Source organism: Caretta caretta, chromosome 3 (assembly GCF_965140235.1).
Source record: "Caretta caretta isolate rCarCar2 chromosome 3, rCarCar1.hap1, whole genome shotgun sequence".
NCBI lineage: Eukaryota > Metazoa > Chordata > Testudines > Cheloniidae > Caretta > Caretta caretta.
Window position 1 is genome coordinate 128,399,328 of NC_134208.1, and position 16,961 is coordinate 128,416,288.

Below are 16,961 nucleotides of genomic sequence, written 5' to 3' on the forward strand. Positions count from 1 at the left end.
TCTGATCACACATCCTTAAAATACCATCTCCTGACATTTTTATATATATATATATATATATATATATATATATTTTTTTTAAGAAAATTTGGGTTTTCTGCTTCCTTGTTGATGTCGATAGGGGACTTTTCAGCTAAAGAGACAGTGAATATAAGGGGGGAAATATAATTGACTATACACAATTAATTGTCAACTGCACAAAGTAAACAAACTTGAGAAAAAAAATTTCATCAACTTCTTTCAATTCTAGTAATCTAGGCGTTATGTGTAACTAGAGTAGTTATGCAGTTTTTCAGACAGAAACATGATTTTTTTTTGAGTTGATGGTGCCTCTTTCATTGCAGCCTGAATACCTTTTGTTTTTGGAAATGATTTAGCCATTCCCGTGACAGATATTTGTAACTTAAATGAGTTTGGGCAAGACAAGGGAGACACTCCTTGCTCCTGATATAGGTACTGAGTTGAATAGTTCTCTTTTTTAAATTGATAGGCTGTAATTATGACTGCCTTTCAGGACTTTTTGCTCATCTCTGATGATCCTGAAGGTACAGGTTACAGGTAAGGACAAAAGTCCTAGCTAGACTTCAAACTCAGTTGTTCTGAGGATACTCAGGTGATTAGAGCATCATATTGAATGTTAATACTCCTGGGCTCTATTCTCTGCTCTGTTATTGATGCCTCAGTTTCCCCATCTGCTAAAGGGATATAGTAGTATCTATCACACAAGGATGTTATAATGCTATTGTATGTACCATAAACTTATTGTAGATACAATGATGAGGTACTCTAATAGTGCAAAATATGATTATTTATTGCATATTCCTCCTCCCTCTCTGCAAGGCCCTGTCAAACTGGCACTAGAAGCACATTAGCCAGAACCATATTGAATAATGGATCTTGCTAGCAAGAGGCTAGCAGTGTTTCCTAGACCATTGTAGGTAGGGCCTAATCATGTTATAAAATATTTCACAAAATTGTGCTTATAGCATGGTTAGGCACTTGTCTATGCTCTTCTCATTAGAGCCCATCTGCAGTACAAATACAGGTGTGTTGGGGGACCAAGTCACAAGACAGTTCTCCTACATAGTAAAATATAGTTTGGTCTTACAGATAGGCTCTAACTATGTTTTGACCATGTCCCTGAACTGTGCTAGAACTTTAGATATGTCATGATTCTGTCCTGTCTCCGCTGCAAGACTGAGCTGTGTTTTAACCATGACAAAGGGGGACAGTTCCATTGCAACCCTGTCCCAACACAGATATATCTATAGCGGTAGGTGGACTCTTTCTACCTACCTATCAAGAACTGTGTTGAATAAGGTTTTGCGTAATGCTGATTAAACTGTAGTATAGGCAGTGCTGAAACCTGGCCAAAATGACCTTGGATTTGGGAAGAAGGTAAGAGGGATTGAGTCTGTTCAGAGAAGAGTAAAATTCAAGTAACTTCCATCCTGTTTATTTAGGGATTCTTATAATTAAATCTGGAAAAGAGGCAAGTGATCTTTTTTACAGTCTTGTATGTCTTGTCTTCAGAGTCATTATTTCAAACCCAAAATCTAAAAAGGGTTTAGGTTTTTATTGGCTGTACAGCACAGTATTTATTTTCAATTTCTGAGCTAATTCAAGATTTTAAAGCCTTAGATTACATCTATAAATAAAATCATTTTCATATGGAGAATCTGGCTATTGCATCAGGACTCCAGGGTGACTGTCTCCAAGGTATTTTCTTGTTTAATTTCTTATTTAATTCAAATGTGTTGGCTTGTGAGATTTGAAAGAGCATATGTCTGGGTTTTCAGATTTTCTCATTCAACATTTGGTTGGCAAGGCTGCTTCTGTGTTTTCATGTGGTAAGCCTAACTGTTCAACTGAACAGTAACAACGACTTATCTTGAAGCTGGCGGTGTGGGGATGGCAGTTGCTTATTGTGGATTCTCTTTAGTAGAGGTTATCCATCTTTTTGAGCTTTGGAAGGATGTAGGTATTGGCTGTGCACCAGGTTGACCTAACTGTGGGACAGATCAACACCAATGAGCATCCCCAAAGTTGTATAGCAGCTTGGGTGAAGGGGAGTTTCTATAAATGAGGCCATTACTTTATGCACTCTGCAACTTCTTATCCTCTACTTGTCCCTGTCTCTCACTGAGAATATTCTGCCTGTGGGAGTGACTAGTGTATTGGGTCTGCAGAGAGGAGAGAGCAACTAGTACTCCTGGGGGATTACTGCGCAAATGCAGAATTAATGTCCCCCACAGATTTTTTCCCCTACAGAATAATTGATTCTGATGGGGCGGTGAAGGGAAACTGCATTTACACGTTTCGGCCACCGGTGGCTGATGTGGCCCCAGAAGAGAAGGCAGCTGGCTCACGGGCTAGAGCAGCTAGCTGCAGAGAGGGAGGGGGCAGAGCCTACCTTCCTCACAGTGCCCTCTGTGCAGGGCCAGGTGAAGAGGCATGGAATATGGCAGGGAGGGACAGAACAGGGCTCATGGGGCTGCTGGGGGGCACAGGCTGGGGTTCAGAAGGGCTAGTGGGGGGAACAGACGGGGCAGGGACACAGGAGCTAGTGGGGTGACAACATTGATCCAGGGGCTGAATGGGAGTCGGGGTGCAGGGCCACATGGGAGAGGGGAAGTGCAGGGACATATGGAGACAGGAGCTGCGCTTAGCTGAATAGGGAGTGGGGGTGCAGGGGGACAGGGGCAGCCATGCCTGGCTGAATGGGAGAGGCTAGGGGTCAGACAGGGTCTGCATGGTGGAAGGCTCCACAACTTCCTAATAATCCCTTTCCCACTCCTCCCCCCAAAAAAACACCTCTTTCATACTTCTCCCACCCACATCCAAAACCCTTCAGGTTCACTCCCAGGCTCCTTCCCAGCAATTACTTCCTCTCAGCTCCTCCATTGGGAAGGATACAGCACGAATAAATCCTGAACTTGGTTGTCATACTAAGATGATGTTGATTCCATAGCCGTTGTAAACGGCCCATGGCAGATGCTGTGATGCCAATCCGATGGAGAACCTCCATGTAAGAATTGGAGGAGCTGGTATGTATAGAACCAAGATAGCAAAAGCTGGAAACTGATTTGATGGTTTTGTTGTTCAAAGAGATAGGAATTTCAGGTGGACCTGGTCCTAGATTTTGCAGTTTTGTCTTTGACCATGAAACATGGAGACCAATCTTTGCTGACTCCTCCTCCATATGCTAGAGTGCCTCACGAACCCTGTCGGGGCTCTGTACTAAAAGAACAATGTCATCAGTTTAGTCAAGGTCTGTGAGCAAGAGATCACCAATCTCAATGCCTATGGACCTGACGGAATGCTGCATTATGAAATCCATTGCCCGACAAAAGAGTGCAGGGGCCAGAACACAACCCTGCCTAACACCAGATACCGATTTAAAAGGCACTGACATCTGGTTCCCCAGACGAACACGGGCAGTGGTTCCATTATGCAGCTCTCTAATCAAGTCCAGCAGAGTGGTAGGGACACCTACCCCCTTTAAGACCTTCCATAACACAACACGGTCTACTGAATCAAATGCAGCCTAAAGATCAACATACGCTACGTGCAGGGGCTTCCTGGACTCGCAATGTATCTCTGACAACAAGCGAAGGGTCAAAATGGTGTCTAATGTGGACCTGTTCCTCGTAAAGCCTGACTGTTGGGGACGACGCTTCCGATTTAGCAAAGGCTCCAGGCATGCCAGCAAAACATACGCAAACACCTTCCCTGGAACGGAGAGCAAGGTGATCAGCCTATAGCTCTTACATTCGCTGCGCAGTCCCTTGCCCTTATAGAGTGAGATCACAATACCGTCCTTCCATGCAGTTGGCAGGGTTCCAGTTCTCCACACCAGACGAAAGATGGCCAGAAGTGATTCTGCTACAGGATCAATAGCACATTTTAGCAGCTCTGAGGGAATGCCATTAGCACCAGCTGCACATCTGTTTTTCAGTTTAGAGGTGGCACACTTCACTTCATCCAGTGTTGGTGCATCAATACAAATATCTGGATCCGGAACCACAATGACTGCCAGATCATCTAGCTCTGAACAAGCAGCAGCTGGAGGATGGTTCAGGACACTGTGATAATGTTCCACCCAGTGCGAGAGAATGTCATCATCCGATTTACATGGATGACCTTGGCTGTCATTCAGGATGCCGTTTGTAGTGACTATCTCTTGACCACTGAGGTTGCGAATGGCGCAGAATGCTGGCTTCAAGTCGCCCCTGGCTAAGCCAAATTTGACATCATCCGCCACTTGGTTATAATATGCCTTGCGATCGCAGAGTGCCAGGGTGTTAAATTTTTGCTTCAGCTGATTATGAGTGCGCTTATGACCATGCTGGTGGGCTACGGCCTTCAATTTAATTATCTGGAAAGCCTCCTCCGATAACCGTGGTCGGCATGCTGGATGTCTATAGCCAATCATCTGCTCAGCAGATTGGTTGAGGGTAGAAGTGAACAGGGACCAGTCAACCTCCATGTTGTCTGGCAGATTAGCTAGAGCAGAGAATCTGTTGCTGACGTGGATACAAAAACTGTTGGCTAAACCTGGCACACGGAGTGAGTCGATGTCAAACTTCTTCATCATCACCGAGGGCTTACCTGCTCGTTGGAGTATCAACACCATATGGACGACCATTAGATGGTGATTTGTGTTCGCTGCGCTTTTTGCCCCATGATATACTCTACAGGAGGCGAAGAGATGCCTATTTAATGTAATGATGTGGTCCAACTCCTTCTGAGTGACGCCATCATGAGAGATCCATGACATCTGGCATATGCGTCGTTGCTTGAACCATGGCCCAAGAATGGAAAGATTCTGGGAGATACAGAAATGTAAGCTAGTGGCGAGACTTATCACTGGGTGTTCCTGAACCATAATAACCAATGACCTGCTTAAACCCAGTTCTCAGGGAGCCAGTAACTGCATTTAGGTCTCCCAGGATCGTGAGATTATCATGTGGAGGGACTGTGCATACTGGATGTTCCAATTGATCGTAGAAATGATCTTTAACTGAGTCAACAGATTCCTCTGTCGGCGCATAGACTACTATGAGTGAGGTAACTGTGCCGATGTTTAAGACATGCAGTAAGTAAACAAGGAGTCCCAAGCGTCTAGGTTGTCAGGAAAGACTTGGCCTTGCTACCCCATATAAATGGTTGGGGCTGCCAGAATACAGAAGTAAAGAATCTTCCACCTCATGACGTCCGTGATCTATTGGCCTTGCTTCGGTTAGTCCTGTGATTGATGTACCAAGACGGTCCATTTTGCATGAGACAGCAACCTGATGATCATGCCTGTGAAGAGTTGCAACATTCTGAGTTGCAATTTTGGTGGACTGTTGGAGATCCCAGATACACTTGGATGCATTGTCATAATGTATTGCAGACTTGCCAGCTGACATCAGAGGATGCGTGTCCCCAGAAGGCTTTGGCACAAACCCGTCATGTTTGCACCAAGGGGAGATGACATCAACAAGGCTTCTACAGCTGAAAGTAAGGCAGGGGCTTTAACCCTGGTGCTGAATACTAGGTTATTCATGGTCAAAAAAACAAGAGTGAATGATTATCCCAGGAAATACCTTGTCCCATTAGGATGAGACAGAAGTGCAGTCGTGGGACCCTTTTCCTGGTCTACCAGTACTAGCTCCACGCTGTGTGACCCAAGCTGTTGAGTCTTTCTGACTCACCTCAGGTAGCTAGGTGCAGCTGCTGCCCTGCATCTTCGCTGCCTGTGTTAGCCATCATTTTCAGGGTTCACATTGGATCTGTCCGCCTCGCATAATGCCTAAGGTAATATTTTGAACAAGCTTTCATCGCTGATAGCATAGCTCCAACGAACAATCCCCTACTTCAGATGTTACATCCCCCCACCACGATGAGGTACAGGTCAGACGGGGTGGGGGGGGCTGTATCCTTCCCATGCTGTTGTACGGCTGCAAAACATGGACACTACGCCGCACAGACTGGACAAAGCTGGAGGCTTTCCACACAAAATGTGAATGTCGTATAATGGCCATAAAGTGGAATGACTTCATCCGTAATGCAGATGTTTATGGTCGTTTGGGTCTACAGACTACTGGGGCCATTGTCCGCAGGCGGCGCCTTACACTTTTCAGACATGTCACAAGGATGCCACAAGATGTTCCAGTGAACGCCTTTCTCCAGGTGGCTTGTAACATCTGGGATGAAATTCCACCAACCGAGGAGTGGAGGCGGCCCAGAGGCAGACCCCCTATTATGGGTTCATCAAGTCTGTTTCGATGTTGGACTCTGAGGCCATCAAGCCTTTGCGGTTGTGAGGAACGGACCAAATGGCGAACACTTGCTACAGCCAACTATCTGGCTAAGCACTGAAGAAAAAGAAGCTCCTCCATTACCCCTGACTCCCCCAAGCCTTTGCACTGCTTCTTAGGGCTGTGGGAAATGTGCTTCTGTATTGTTGTTTAAATGAATTATTACTCAAAGTTCTGTATTAATATGCCTAGTAAGGAATCTATTTGTCAAAAAAAAAAATTCGAAAAGACATACATGCTGACAGTTTTTTTGAAATAAATTACCAAAATAATTGAAACTGGCATCATTATATTGTGTTATTTTGGCAAATAAAATATGCAGAATTTTAAAGTATTGGGTGCAGAATTTAATTTTTTTGGCACAGAATTCCCCCGGGAGTGAACTGGGTGCCTATTTTTCTCTGTTAAATCACTTTTAAAACTTCTTCTTTTTTGGGGTGTTCAAGAGGAGATGGTTGGTGAGAGAGAGCCTTTCTTCCAATAACAAAGATGATGCAGAGGGACTCCTATTGTTTTTTGGGAATAGTACTGAGTGAATGTAAATTTTCAGCCCAATAGGAACCTTCTCTTCCTAGGTGACAACTCTGTTATGGGTCTGTCAGACCCAGAGACTTCATCTTTGGTCCTCACAAGTCATTTAAATTTCTTTCCTTGGTTCTCTGAATTTCACTTAGCCAGAGCTCCTCACATTGGTGTGTCAAGGGCAGACTGAGAATATTTATGATTAAGGCTACGATTTAGTCATGGAGCTCACGACAGTCACGGATTCCGTGACTTTACTGGACCTCCGTGACTGTATCAGCTGTCAGCTGTCAGCAGCTGGAGCTGGGGCTATGCTCCCCACATAGCCCCGCAGTGGGGTCTGCCGCCAGGGCCGTGCGCCCCTGCCCCATGGTGGGGGCTGCGGCTGTGCGCCTCTGCCGAGGCTTGTACAGTTATTTTTAGTAAAAGTCACGGTCTTTGTGAATTTTGTTTGTTGCCTGTGACCTGTCCGTGACTTTTACTAAAAATAACGGTGACAAAATCTTAGCCTTATTTAGGGTGTAACCTGACATCATTTCCATGAGCCTAATTGCCATAATGGCATTTGGACTGGGAGGAGTCTGTGACTGCCACTAGAAGAGGAAGCACTCTTGGATGGCTGTATAATACAACTGTAGGTATTTCGTGGCCACTACTAACAGGGAAATTGCTCCGTCTGGATAGGGAGTAACCTCCATAGTTGTGTATCTAGAGAAACCTGCAGAGCTGCTGTTGGCCAGCAGTAATGGAAGCTGTCTTAAGCCATACTAAGCCCCTAAAGAAGGAAGCTTACCATACATTCCCCTATCAAAACCTCTGCCCACAAACACATTTTTCCTTCCTATGCTAAACAAGTGGGATTTTTTTCTCTTTCATTACTTATTTTGGAAGGAAACTGGTCTGAAAATAGATTTCCATTTCTGAATCAGAAAATATTTTCATAAATCCACTGCCCCACCTCACACCCCTGACTTTCGCTCCACAACTTGTTGGTTTATTTTTCTGTAACTCCACCTTTCTTCTCTCTACATTTGTGAGGTACACCAGCTCCCACTGATTTATATCTCCACCACCGTTTATATCTCCTCTAAATTTGCCCAATATATTGTCCATCCTAGGTTAGTTGAATCTACAGGGTGAGTTTGGTGTAGGTAAATCAGCAATGGTACACCAATACTTGTCTTCCTTGAGGAAGCAGGACTTGTAAATTCAACATAAGAAATTCAGGCATCTGCGGTGTTGTTCTCCCTGATTTATTAGCCACTTGTGTGCTGGGCATATTATTATGTAGAGACATTGGTTCAACGATATAGCCCATCATTCAGAGTATTGGGAGCACACTCAGCCACTGTTTTGAGTTGTTATTTGAAAGGTATTAATGTTACCCCTCCAAGTTAGTTTTCTGATTCTGTGTTATTGGAAACATAGTAGACTTTTCTTCTGCACTCCAGTAAAATATAATAAAATCTGAGGTAGCTATGAAACTCCTTGGCATCGGATGAGTTGTCATTAAAAATATTTTATGTGCCACCCCTTGAGCTGTTGGGGGAAATACTGTAAATCTTTGTGATTGTACTTTATTTTTGTCTGCAGTTAAAAACACATTTGAGGAGAGCAGAAAAGCACTCCAGGATTTGAGTTATGCCAAGGTGCTGTGTTTGCACTCTGCCTAGGCTTTAAAGAGCCACTGACACTTGCAAAAACTACTACATAATACATTTAGAAATTGTATTTTACTCAAGTCTCATTGAACGCCAGCAATTTTACTATGTCCCTTTTCTCCACTGTGGATTACCATGATATTTCTATGTAATTTCATCTGCAGTTCAATTGTGGGCACAAAAATATGAGTAAATAATCAGGCCCAGAAGTGGCATTTTGCATATATGGTCTTCTATATGAATGAGAGTACCACCTGCAGTTAAAATAGTTAAGAGGGCAACTACAAAAGGTATTGATTCTTATTATTTAAGATAGAGCTGGTTGAACTGTAGGGGGAAAAAAAGTTCTGAAAACATTTTCCTATGTAAGTTTTTGAACAGTTAAAATCTTCTGACTGCCTCAACCCCTGGATATAAACTGATCGCTGGCAACAGTCATGAAGAACATTATTGCTCTTTATTATTATTATTTGTATGGTGGTAGTCTCTAGGAACCCCACTCGTGGACCAGTACCCCATTGTACAAGGCGCTGTACTTTCAACACAGAACAAAAAGATTGCTCTTGCCCAAGAGAGTATACAATCTAAGTAAGAGTTTACTATCTAAGCAATTAGCTGCATTATGGAAATTTTGTGCTTTTTCTCGGACACATCAAGAATTGGTGAATGCTGGAAACAGGATATAAGGGCAGGTCTCCAATTACAATGCTGTGGCGCAGTTGCGCTGCTGCAGTGCTTCAGTGAAAACACAGCATATGCCGACAAGAGCTTCTCTCGTTGGCATAGGTACTTTACCTTCCCGTGAGGTGGTAGCTATGTCAACAGGAGAAGTCCTCCCATCAATATAGCACTGTCTACACCAGGGGTTAGGTTGGTATAACTACATCGTTCAGGGTGTGGATTTTCCACACCCTGAGTGGCGTAGTACCGACACAAGTTCCTAATGAAAACAAAGCCTGAGACCAGGTGGTCTTTTCTAGTATGATAATTCCTAAATTCATGCTGTATGTTGAAACTTTAAACACAGTAGACATTTCTTGAGACAAGGTGGGTGAGGTGCTATCTTTTATTGGACCAACTTCTGTTGGTGAGAGAGACAAGCTTTTGAGCTTACACAGAGCTCTTCTTCAGGTCTGGGAAAGGTACTCAGAGTGTCACCTTTGCAGTAACAGGACAAAAAAGGGGGGTTGGGGGTTACAGATTGTTGTAATGAGCCATAAATCCAGTATCTTTAAAAATATGATTTTTAGTGTCTAGAAAAGGTATGAATTTAAGCTCCCACACTCATCTTTTGAAGGTGCTGTGCAGATTTCCTTTGAGGACAGAGTCTGAGAGGTCAGATATGGAATGATCATTCTGTGAAGAGTGTTGTCCATGGGTGATACGATGTTTTTGTTTTTTATCATCTTGCTGTGTGAGTTCATTCAAGAGTGTAGTGATTGTCTGGTTTCACCAAATAGTAGGTGTTGGAGCATTTGGCGCACTGGATGAGGTACATCACATAGAATCATAGAACTGGAAGGGACCTCGAGAGGTCATCTAGTCCAGTCCCCTGCACTCAAGGCAGGACTAAGTATTATCTAGGTCATCCCTGACAGGTGTTTGTCCAACCTGCTCTTAAAAATCCCCAATGATGGAGATTCCACCACTTCCTTAGGCAATTTATTCTGGTGCTTAACCACTCTGATAGTGAGGAAGTTTTTCCTAATGTCCAGCCTAAACCTTTCTTGCTGCAATTTAAGCCCACTGCTTCTTGTCCTCAGAGGTTAAGAAGAACAATTTTTCTCCCTCCTCCTTGTAACAACCTTTTATGTACTTGAAAATTATCATGTCCCCCCTCAATCTTCTCTTCTCCAGACTAAACAAACCCAATGTTTTCAATCTTCCCTCATATGTCATGTTTTCTAAACCTTTAACCATTTTTGTTCCTCTTCTCTGGACTTTCTCCAATTTGTCTACATCTTTCCTGAAATGTGGCACCCAGAACTGGACACAATACTCCAGTTGAGGCCTAATCAGCGCGGAGTAGAGCGAAAGAATTACTTCTCGTTTCTTGCTTACAGTACTCCTGCTAATACATCCCAGAATGATGTTTGCTTTTTTTGCAACAGCGTGACACTGTTGACTCATATTTAGCTTGTGATCCACTATGACCCCCAGATCCCTTTCCGCAGTACTCCTTCCTAGGCAGTCATTTCCCATTTTATATGTGTGCAACTTATTGTTCTTCCTAAGTGGAGTACTTTGCATTTGTTCTTACTGAATTTCATCCTATTTACTTCAGACCATTTCTCCAGTTTGTCCAGATCATTTTGAATTTTAATCCTATCCTCCAAAGCACTTTCAACCCCTCCCAGCTTAGTATCATCTGCAAACTTTATAAGTGTACTCTCTATGCCATTATCTAAATCATTGATGAAGATATTGAACAGAACCGGATCCAGAACCGATCCCTGCGGGACCCCACTCGTTACGCCCTTCCAGCTTTGACTATGAATCACTGATAACTATTCTCTGGGAACGATTTTCCAGGAGTTATGCACCCACCTTATAGTAGCTCCATCTAGGTTGTATTTCCCTAGTTTGTTTATGAGAAGGTCATGCGAGACAGTATCAAAAGCCTTACTAAAGTCAAGATGTACCCGCATCTACCGCTTCCCCCCATCCACAAGGCTTGTTACCCTGTCATAGAAAGTTATCAGGTTGGTTTGACATGATTTGTTCTTGACAAATCCATGCTGACTGTTACTTATCACCTTATTATCTTCTAGCTGTTTGCAAATTGATTGCTTAATTATTTGCTCCATTATCTTTCCAGGTACAGAAGTTAAGCTGTCTGGTCTATAATTCCCCAGGTTGTCCTTATTTCCCTTTTTATAGATGGGCACTATATTTGACCTTTTCCAGTCTTCTGGAATGTCTCCTGTCTTATCACACATTGTGATAAGCATGCGTAGGACCCATGGGTCTTGAAATGTGTATTGTCAGGGGTATTGATCATTGTAGCAGTGGAGATATGTTTGCAGGTTTTGCATCATTGTTTTGGCAGGGTCTGGTGCCATTTTCTGTTGGTGGATCCAGGTCTGTGGGGAGCTTGCTTCTGATGATGAACTTGGCCAGAAGAGGGGCTTCTTGTTGTATGTTCACTTATGCTATATGTTCTAATTGTAACCACTTTGTTTTTCTGTTAGGAAACTGTCCTTGTAAAATGCAATCGTCCTGGTCATACTTTGATCAACAAGACATTTCAGTTTGACAGGTGGGTGATCTTGAAATGCTTTCTGGATTGTTGTGAGATTCTGTAAATATAAAAATTGATTTCTTAGCAGGAGTTGATAGTATAACATGCTCATTTTTCTCATTTATTTGGTGATGAGGTGCTTCCCATGACACAAAGCACTGCAGAAATTAGATTAGATAGTGTTTTCATCCTACAATTCCAAATGAAGAAGAGAGCTAATATTCCAAATTTAATATCTATCTTAGGTACTGATATGACCCTCATCATAGTGGTATCTGAGCACATTGCAATTGTTAATCTTCACATCATCACTCTGAAATAGGAAAGTACTATAATCCCCATTTTACAGATGAGGAACTGAGCCACAGAATAGATTAAGTAACTTGCCCAAGGTCACAGAGGACATCTGTGACTGAGCCAAGCATCTGTGACTTACCCAGGAAAGAATTTTCTGTAGTATCTGGCTGGTGAATCTTGCCCATATGCTCAGGGTTTAGCTGATCGCCATATTTGGGGTCAGGAAGGAATTTTCCTCCAGGGCAGATTGGAAGAGGCCCTGGAGGTTTTTTGCCTTCCTCTATAGCATGCGGCACGGGTCACTTGCTGGAGGATTCTCTGCTCCTTGAAGTCTTTGAACCACGATTTGAGGACTTCAATAGCTCAGGCATAGGTGAGGTTTTTCGCAGGAGTGGGTGGGTGAGATTCTGTGGCCAGCGTTGTGCAGGAGGTCAGACTAGATGATCATAATGGTCCTTTCTGACCTTAGTATCTATGGAAAAAAAAACCCTGCGTGTTTTGAATCCTAGTCCAGTGTTCAGTCCATTAGTCTATCCTTGCTACCCACAATTTGGAATTGTCGTGAAGCCCCAGCTCTGCTATAGTTAAGATTAAGCATCACTTTCTTTTTAAAGGTGGACTGTTTCGAGCTCTCAGAAAATCCACATGCTGACTTGGATTGTCTTGGAACTTGCCATTTCTCATGGAAGTGCTAGGCGGTGGTGGTGGTAGTCCAAATTTGAGGTCTTTTGAGTAAGGTGTTCCTGAGGTATAGTGCCCGCACTCCTAAAAAAACAGCATTTTATAAAATCACCTTATTCTTGTAACATTATTTTGTGCACACATGGGGCTCAAACTATGGCTCTGATGCACCCTGCATTGATCCCAGTTGCGTAGGATTTATCTCATTGCCCCTTTAGGGAAGCAATAGTGAAAAAGATTTTAAAGATAGTTTAGAACTCCAGGTCTGCGTGTGCCAAACTGATGTTCCTAAAAGAGTAAAATGTACATCTGCCGCAAAACTAGGCCTCTGTTGAAGCAAGAGTGTTTCCAGGCAGTATGATGTCTCAGTCGTTGCGTAGGTCAAGATGACATGCTTAATGCAGAGTTAAGGTTATGCAGTGGTGCCTCATGCCCCTCCAGAATGTGGAGAATGGCTAAACTTGAACCTCTGGAAACCCTGAAATGAGGAGTTAAGGTAATGCAAACTTAAATCTGTGAAACCCAGGAAATACAAAATTAAGGTATTCACTGCACACACAACACAACCTTATCTCTGCCCTCTTGGAGTGATGCCCCAACACCCCAATAATACACAAATTAGCACTCTGCCCTTACAGATGCTGCTGAACGCTCTGGGAGCAGAGCACTTGAGCACTATAGGACAAAGTCTAACACCATCTCTTTGCTAAGGTGAAACGTGGGTTTAGGTCAGGTGTAGCAAACAGGATTTGCCTGCACTCGAACACTGAACTTACTCCACACAAACCACCTCTGACTGGCGAAATGTTACCAGCCCTTCACCCTTGCCCTAAGGATTCCTTCTGACCCATTGCCTTCATTTACCCCTTATTAAATCCTGGAGACCACTGTCATGCATGCTTTTTTTTTTGACTATCCTTATGCCATCTCTACTGACACAGCCTACAGAACTGGTCCTGAAATATGGTATGCTTGATCCTTCAAAGTGTACATGCAACTCTCCTCATATCACAGGCATAGTTCTGCTAGGCTGCTTCAACTATTCCCTCCATCATTCAATACAGCTGCACCTAACACAGTGAATAGCAGTTGGAAACCTACTGATCACTGCTGGAATTCAAATCTGTGGTGCACAACACAGATAATGGCACATTCTCTTAGAACATCCTCATGTCTTCTTCTTATGGCACCGCCACACCTTACTGAACCATTCTCCCTGGTTATTGCCAACTTCAGGGGGCAGAGTTAAGGTTGCGTTGCAGGGGTGGCATGTACTGTAACTCTTCATTTCCTGGGTTTCAGAGGTTTGAGTTAGCCACTCTCCACATTGTAGAAGCTCACAAGGCATCACTGGGCAACCTGAACTCTATTAATGAAGTGTTTGGACATTTAATATAAGTATCAGGTCTTGGTGTTAAAGATATGCCACAATATATTAACGTGTATGTAGTACTTTTACAAAACTCTCTGGAGGTGCTGTGATTCTGGACATGTGGTGACCACCCAGATAATCAGGAAAAGGATTTTAAAAAAATGTAAATCCCCCAAAGAATGCTGTTTTGGGGGAATGTTTTTTCAGTGTCCCAGCACAGCTCATTTTTATAAACAGTAGAACATATGGTTCTTATGAACTCAAAATGCTTATTTTTTTAGCAACTTTTTATGGAACTAATAAATGTCAAAATATTTTATTTCAGTTCAGGAAGAAAATTCCATCTTTCAGCATTTTATGCTTTTAATAATTTTATCAGTGAATCAGTTAGCAAAATAAAAAAGAAGCTAATAATTTTCAGGGTGAAATTAGCATTAATATCCATTTTGGGAAGAATCTGTCATCTTTCGAGTAGAATAAGTAATTTTGTACAAACAGATTTCCTGGGTTTGCTGTACATTCCATTGTCCCAGATAACTAATTAAAACAAGTCTGTTTCTAGCCTTGACCAAAGAGTCAGTTAAGTTCTGTTCTATCTGCTTTATATATCATCAGCACCAATGTAGGGCAATTTGAGTATTCACATCCCATATAAACACCTTCCCAGTTAATCCTTCGTAACAGTCCTCAGAGGATCTCCTGAGAGATGCTTTGACATGTTTTAGGGAGAAATATCAAATCAGTTCAAGACAAATTGAGATGGAGCCTCGTTGCCTTAAGATCGGGGATTTAGTGCTAATGAATATTTCAAATGGTGTGGGTGATAAATGAAGCAGAGAAAAAACAGTTCGGGGATGTTTTTGTTCAACCAGATTGACCTTGAAGATCTGACGTGAAAAGTATGCAGCAATGTATGCATGTGCATGCATACATAACCAGGAGGTAGTTTTGTTATTCAGTAACTGTTTTCTCAATATAAGTGCTTTACCATATCTGCATATTTGTAGGTGTCTCTGTTTTTTGAAAGCATGTCAATGGAATAGCAAGACAATCAGAATTTGTCCATCAAGCTTGACAAGTGCCTATTTGCTTATTAAACAGGAAATACTTTTTCATACATGTAATTAGACTGTAGAACTCATTGCCACAGGATGCCATCTGGGTCAAGAATTCATCGAGATTCAAAGGAAGACTGGATGTTTTTATGGGTAGCAAGAACAGCAAGAGTTATAATAGTTAATGCTAACGAACAATTTGGAAAGGATATTTATAAACCCTTGTATTTCAGGGGCTAAACCAATCTCTGACTGTTAAGGGTTACGATGAGACCTTCATGGAAGACATATTATCCCACATCTGCCTACTGCAGTATTTCTTGCACCTTTCTTGGAAATATCTGGTGCTGGATACTTGGCTAGATGGAACTTGGGTCTCACTGAGCATGGCGGTTTTTATGTTCCTGTGTCACGGGGTCCCCAGACACAGGTGTATCTGCAGTGTACACAAACACTTCAGTCTGTGTTTGTACATTTAATGAATCAGAGTGGCGGGATCTTGGTCAAATAGACACCTGAAGAACCTTATAGGTAAATGGTAAAGAGCAGAATGTGACATTCATTAATTTACATTTTTAATGTAGCATATACAAACAGCAGAATATTTGATCACATGCAAATTGACTATTTTATGTTGTTTGCTGTTACCCAAATTCCTGCTTCTAATCAGCAAATGGGTCAAAACATCTTGAAAAGATACATCATTCATTGCAGAATAAGGTTGAGCAGGAAGGGAAGGAAAAGTAGGGAGGCATCAGAAAATAAAGTTTGTTCAAAGAGACATCTACCTACATTTATATGTCAAATTCTTAAGTGTGGATAATGATTTTCATATTGTCTTTGTACATCTTGTATAAACAAGACTGTACTTGTTTCAAGTTGTAATCTCTAGGGAGTTACTTAGTCATGATGCTAAGAGAAAAGTGAGAAATGGAGGAGGTTCTGATCTGTTATTTTCAGGTGTGGATTCTGAGCATTTAGTACTTTGTTTTTGAAGCTGTAGGTGGTAGGGGTAGATTAAGAAGTAACCTATATAAACTAGCTGGGGTCTTTACTTGAGTTTGAAAAGTGTGTACAGTTGGTTAAGGTATTATCATCATTTCTGTCCAAGAGTTATGTTATCATTGCTACTTGCTAAGGAGTGGAAGAACTAATTCAATGTAATTATTACATTCCACAAAAACTTATTTTTAAAAGCAACACACAACTCTAAACGTAAAAGAAAAACATTTGTTTCTGTGCAGTGAAAAATGCTTATCAGAAGGGTGGTCTTGTGGTTGAGGCACTGAACTGAAACTTAGGAATATTGGCTTCATTCCCTGCTCTTCCACAGTCTTCCTGTGTGAGCTTGGGCACATAGGCGACTTGTGCCTCTCCATACTGGAGGAGAAGGGGGAGGCACAATCTAAAGGAGAGGACATATGACCACCTCACATGTCTTCTCTCCCCAGTAAACCCCCCACCCTGCACCCAGCCCGGGACCACCATGGTCTCCCCACCCCATGTTACCTGCCCAGGCTCGGCTGCCGGGGACAGGGGCCAAGTATGCTGAGGGGGAAGGGGGGCTCCGGTCATTTGGCACCTGTCCCTGACAGCAGGGCCCGGGCTGGGGGCGGTCTGCTGCTGCCCCAGCTGCCAGGGACAGTGGCCGAGCAAGCCAAAGCCCCCTCTCCCCTCCAGCATGTTTCTGGCTTGCTCGGTCCCTCTCGCCTGCAGCCAACCCTGGGCAGTAAGCAGGCCGCCGCTGCCTCCCAGCCAGGCTCTCTCAAGCAAAAGCAAGTAGCTCCATCCCGCTCCCCTCCTGGCTGCCAGGGAGAGTAGCCAAAT

At 42.9% G+C, this 16,961-nt stretch overlaps 1 protein-coding gene across 4 annotated transcripts in view; it reads left to right on the forward strand.

Annotated features, from left to right (window-relative positions):
- Positions 1–16,961, forward strand: part of KIF25 (kinesin family member 25) — a 76,002-nt gene that overhangs the window by 33,855 nt on the left and 25,186 nt on the right. For all 4 annotated transcript variants that reach the window (XM_048843981.2, XM_048843983.2, XM_048843982.2 and 1 more), the window contains one exon: positions 11,680–11,747. In XM_048843981.2, coding sequence (XP_048699938.1) covers positions 11,680–11,747 — 68 coding nt within the window. The remainder of the gene's footprint in view (positions 1–11,679; positions 11,748–16,961) is intronic.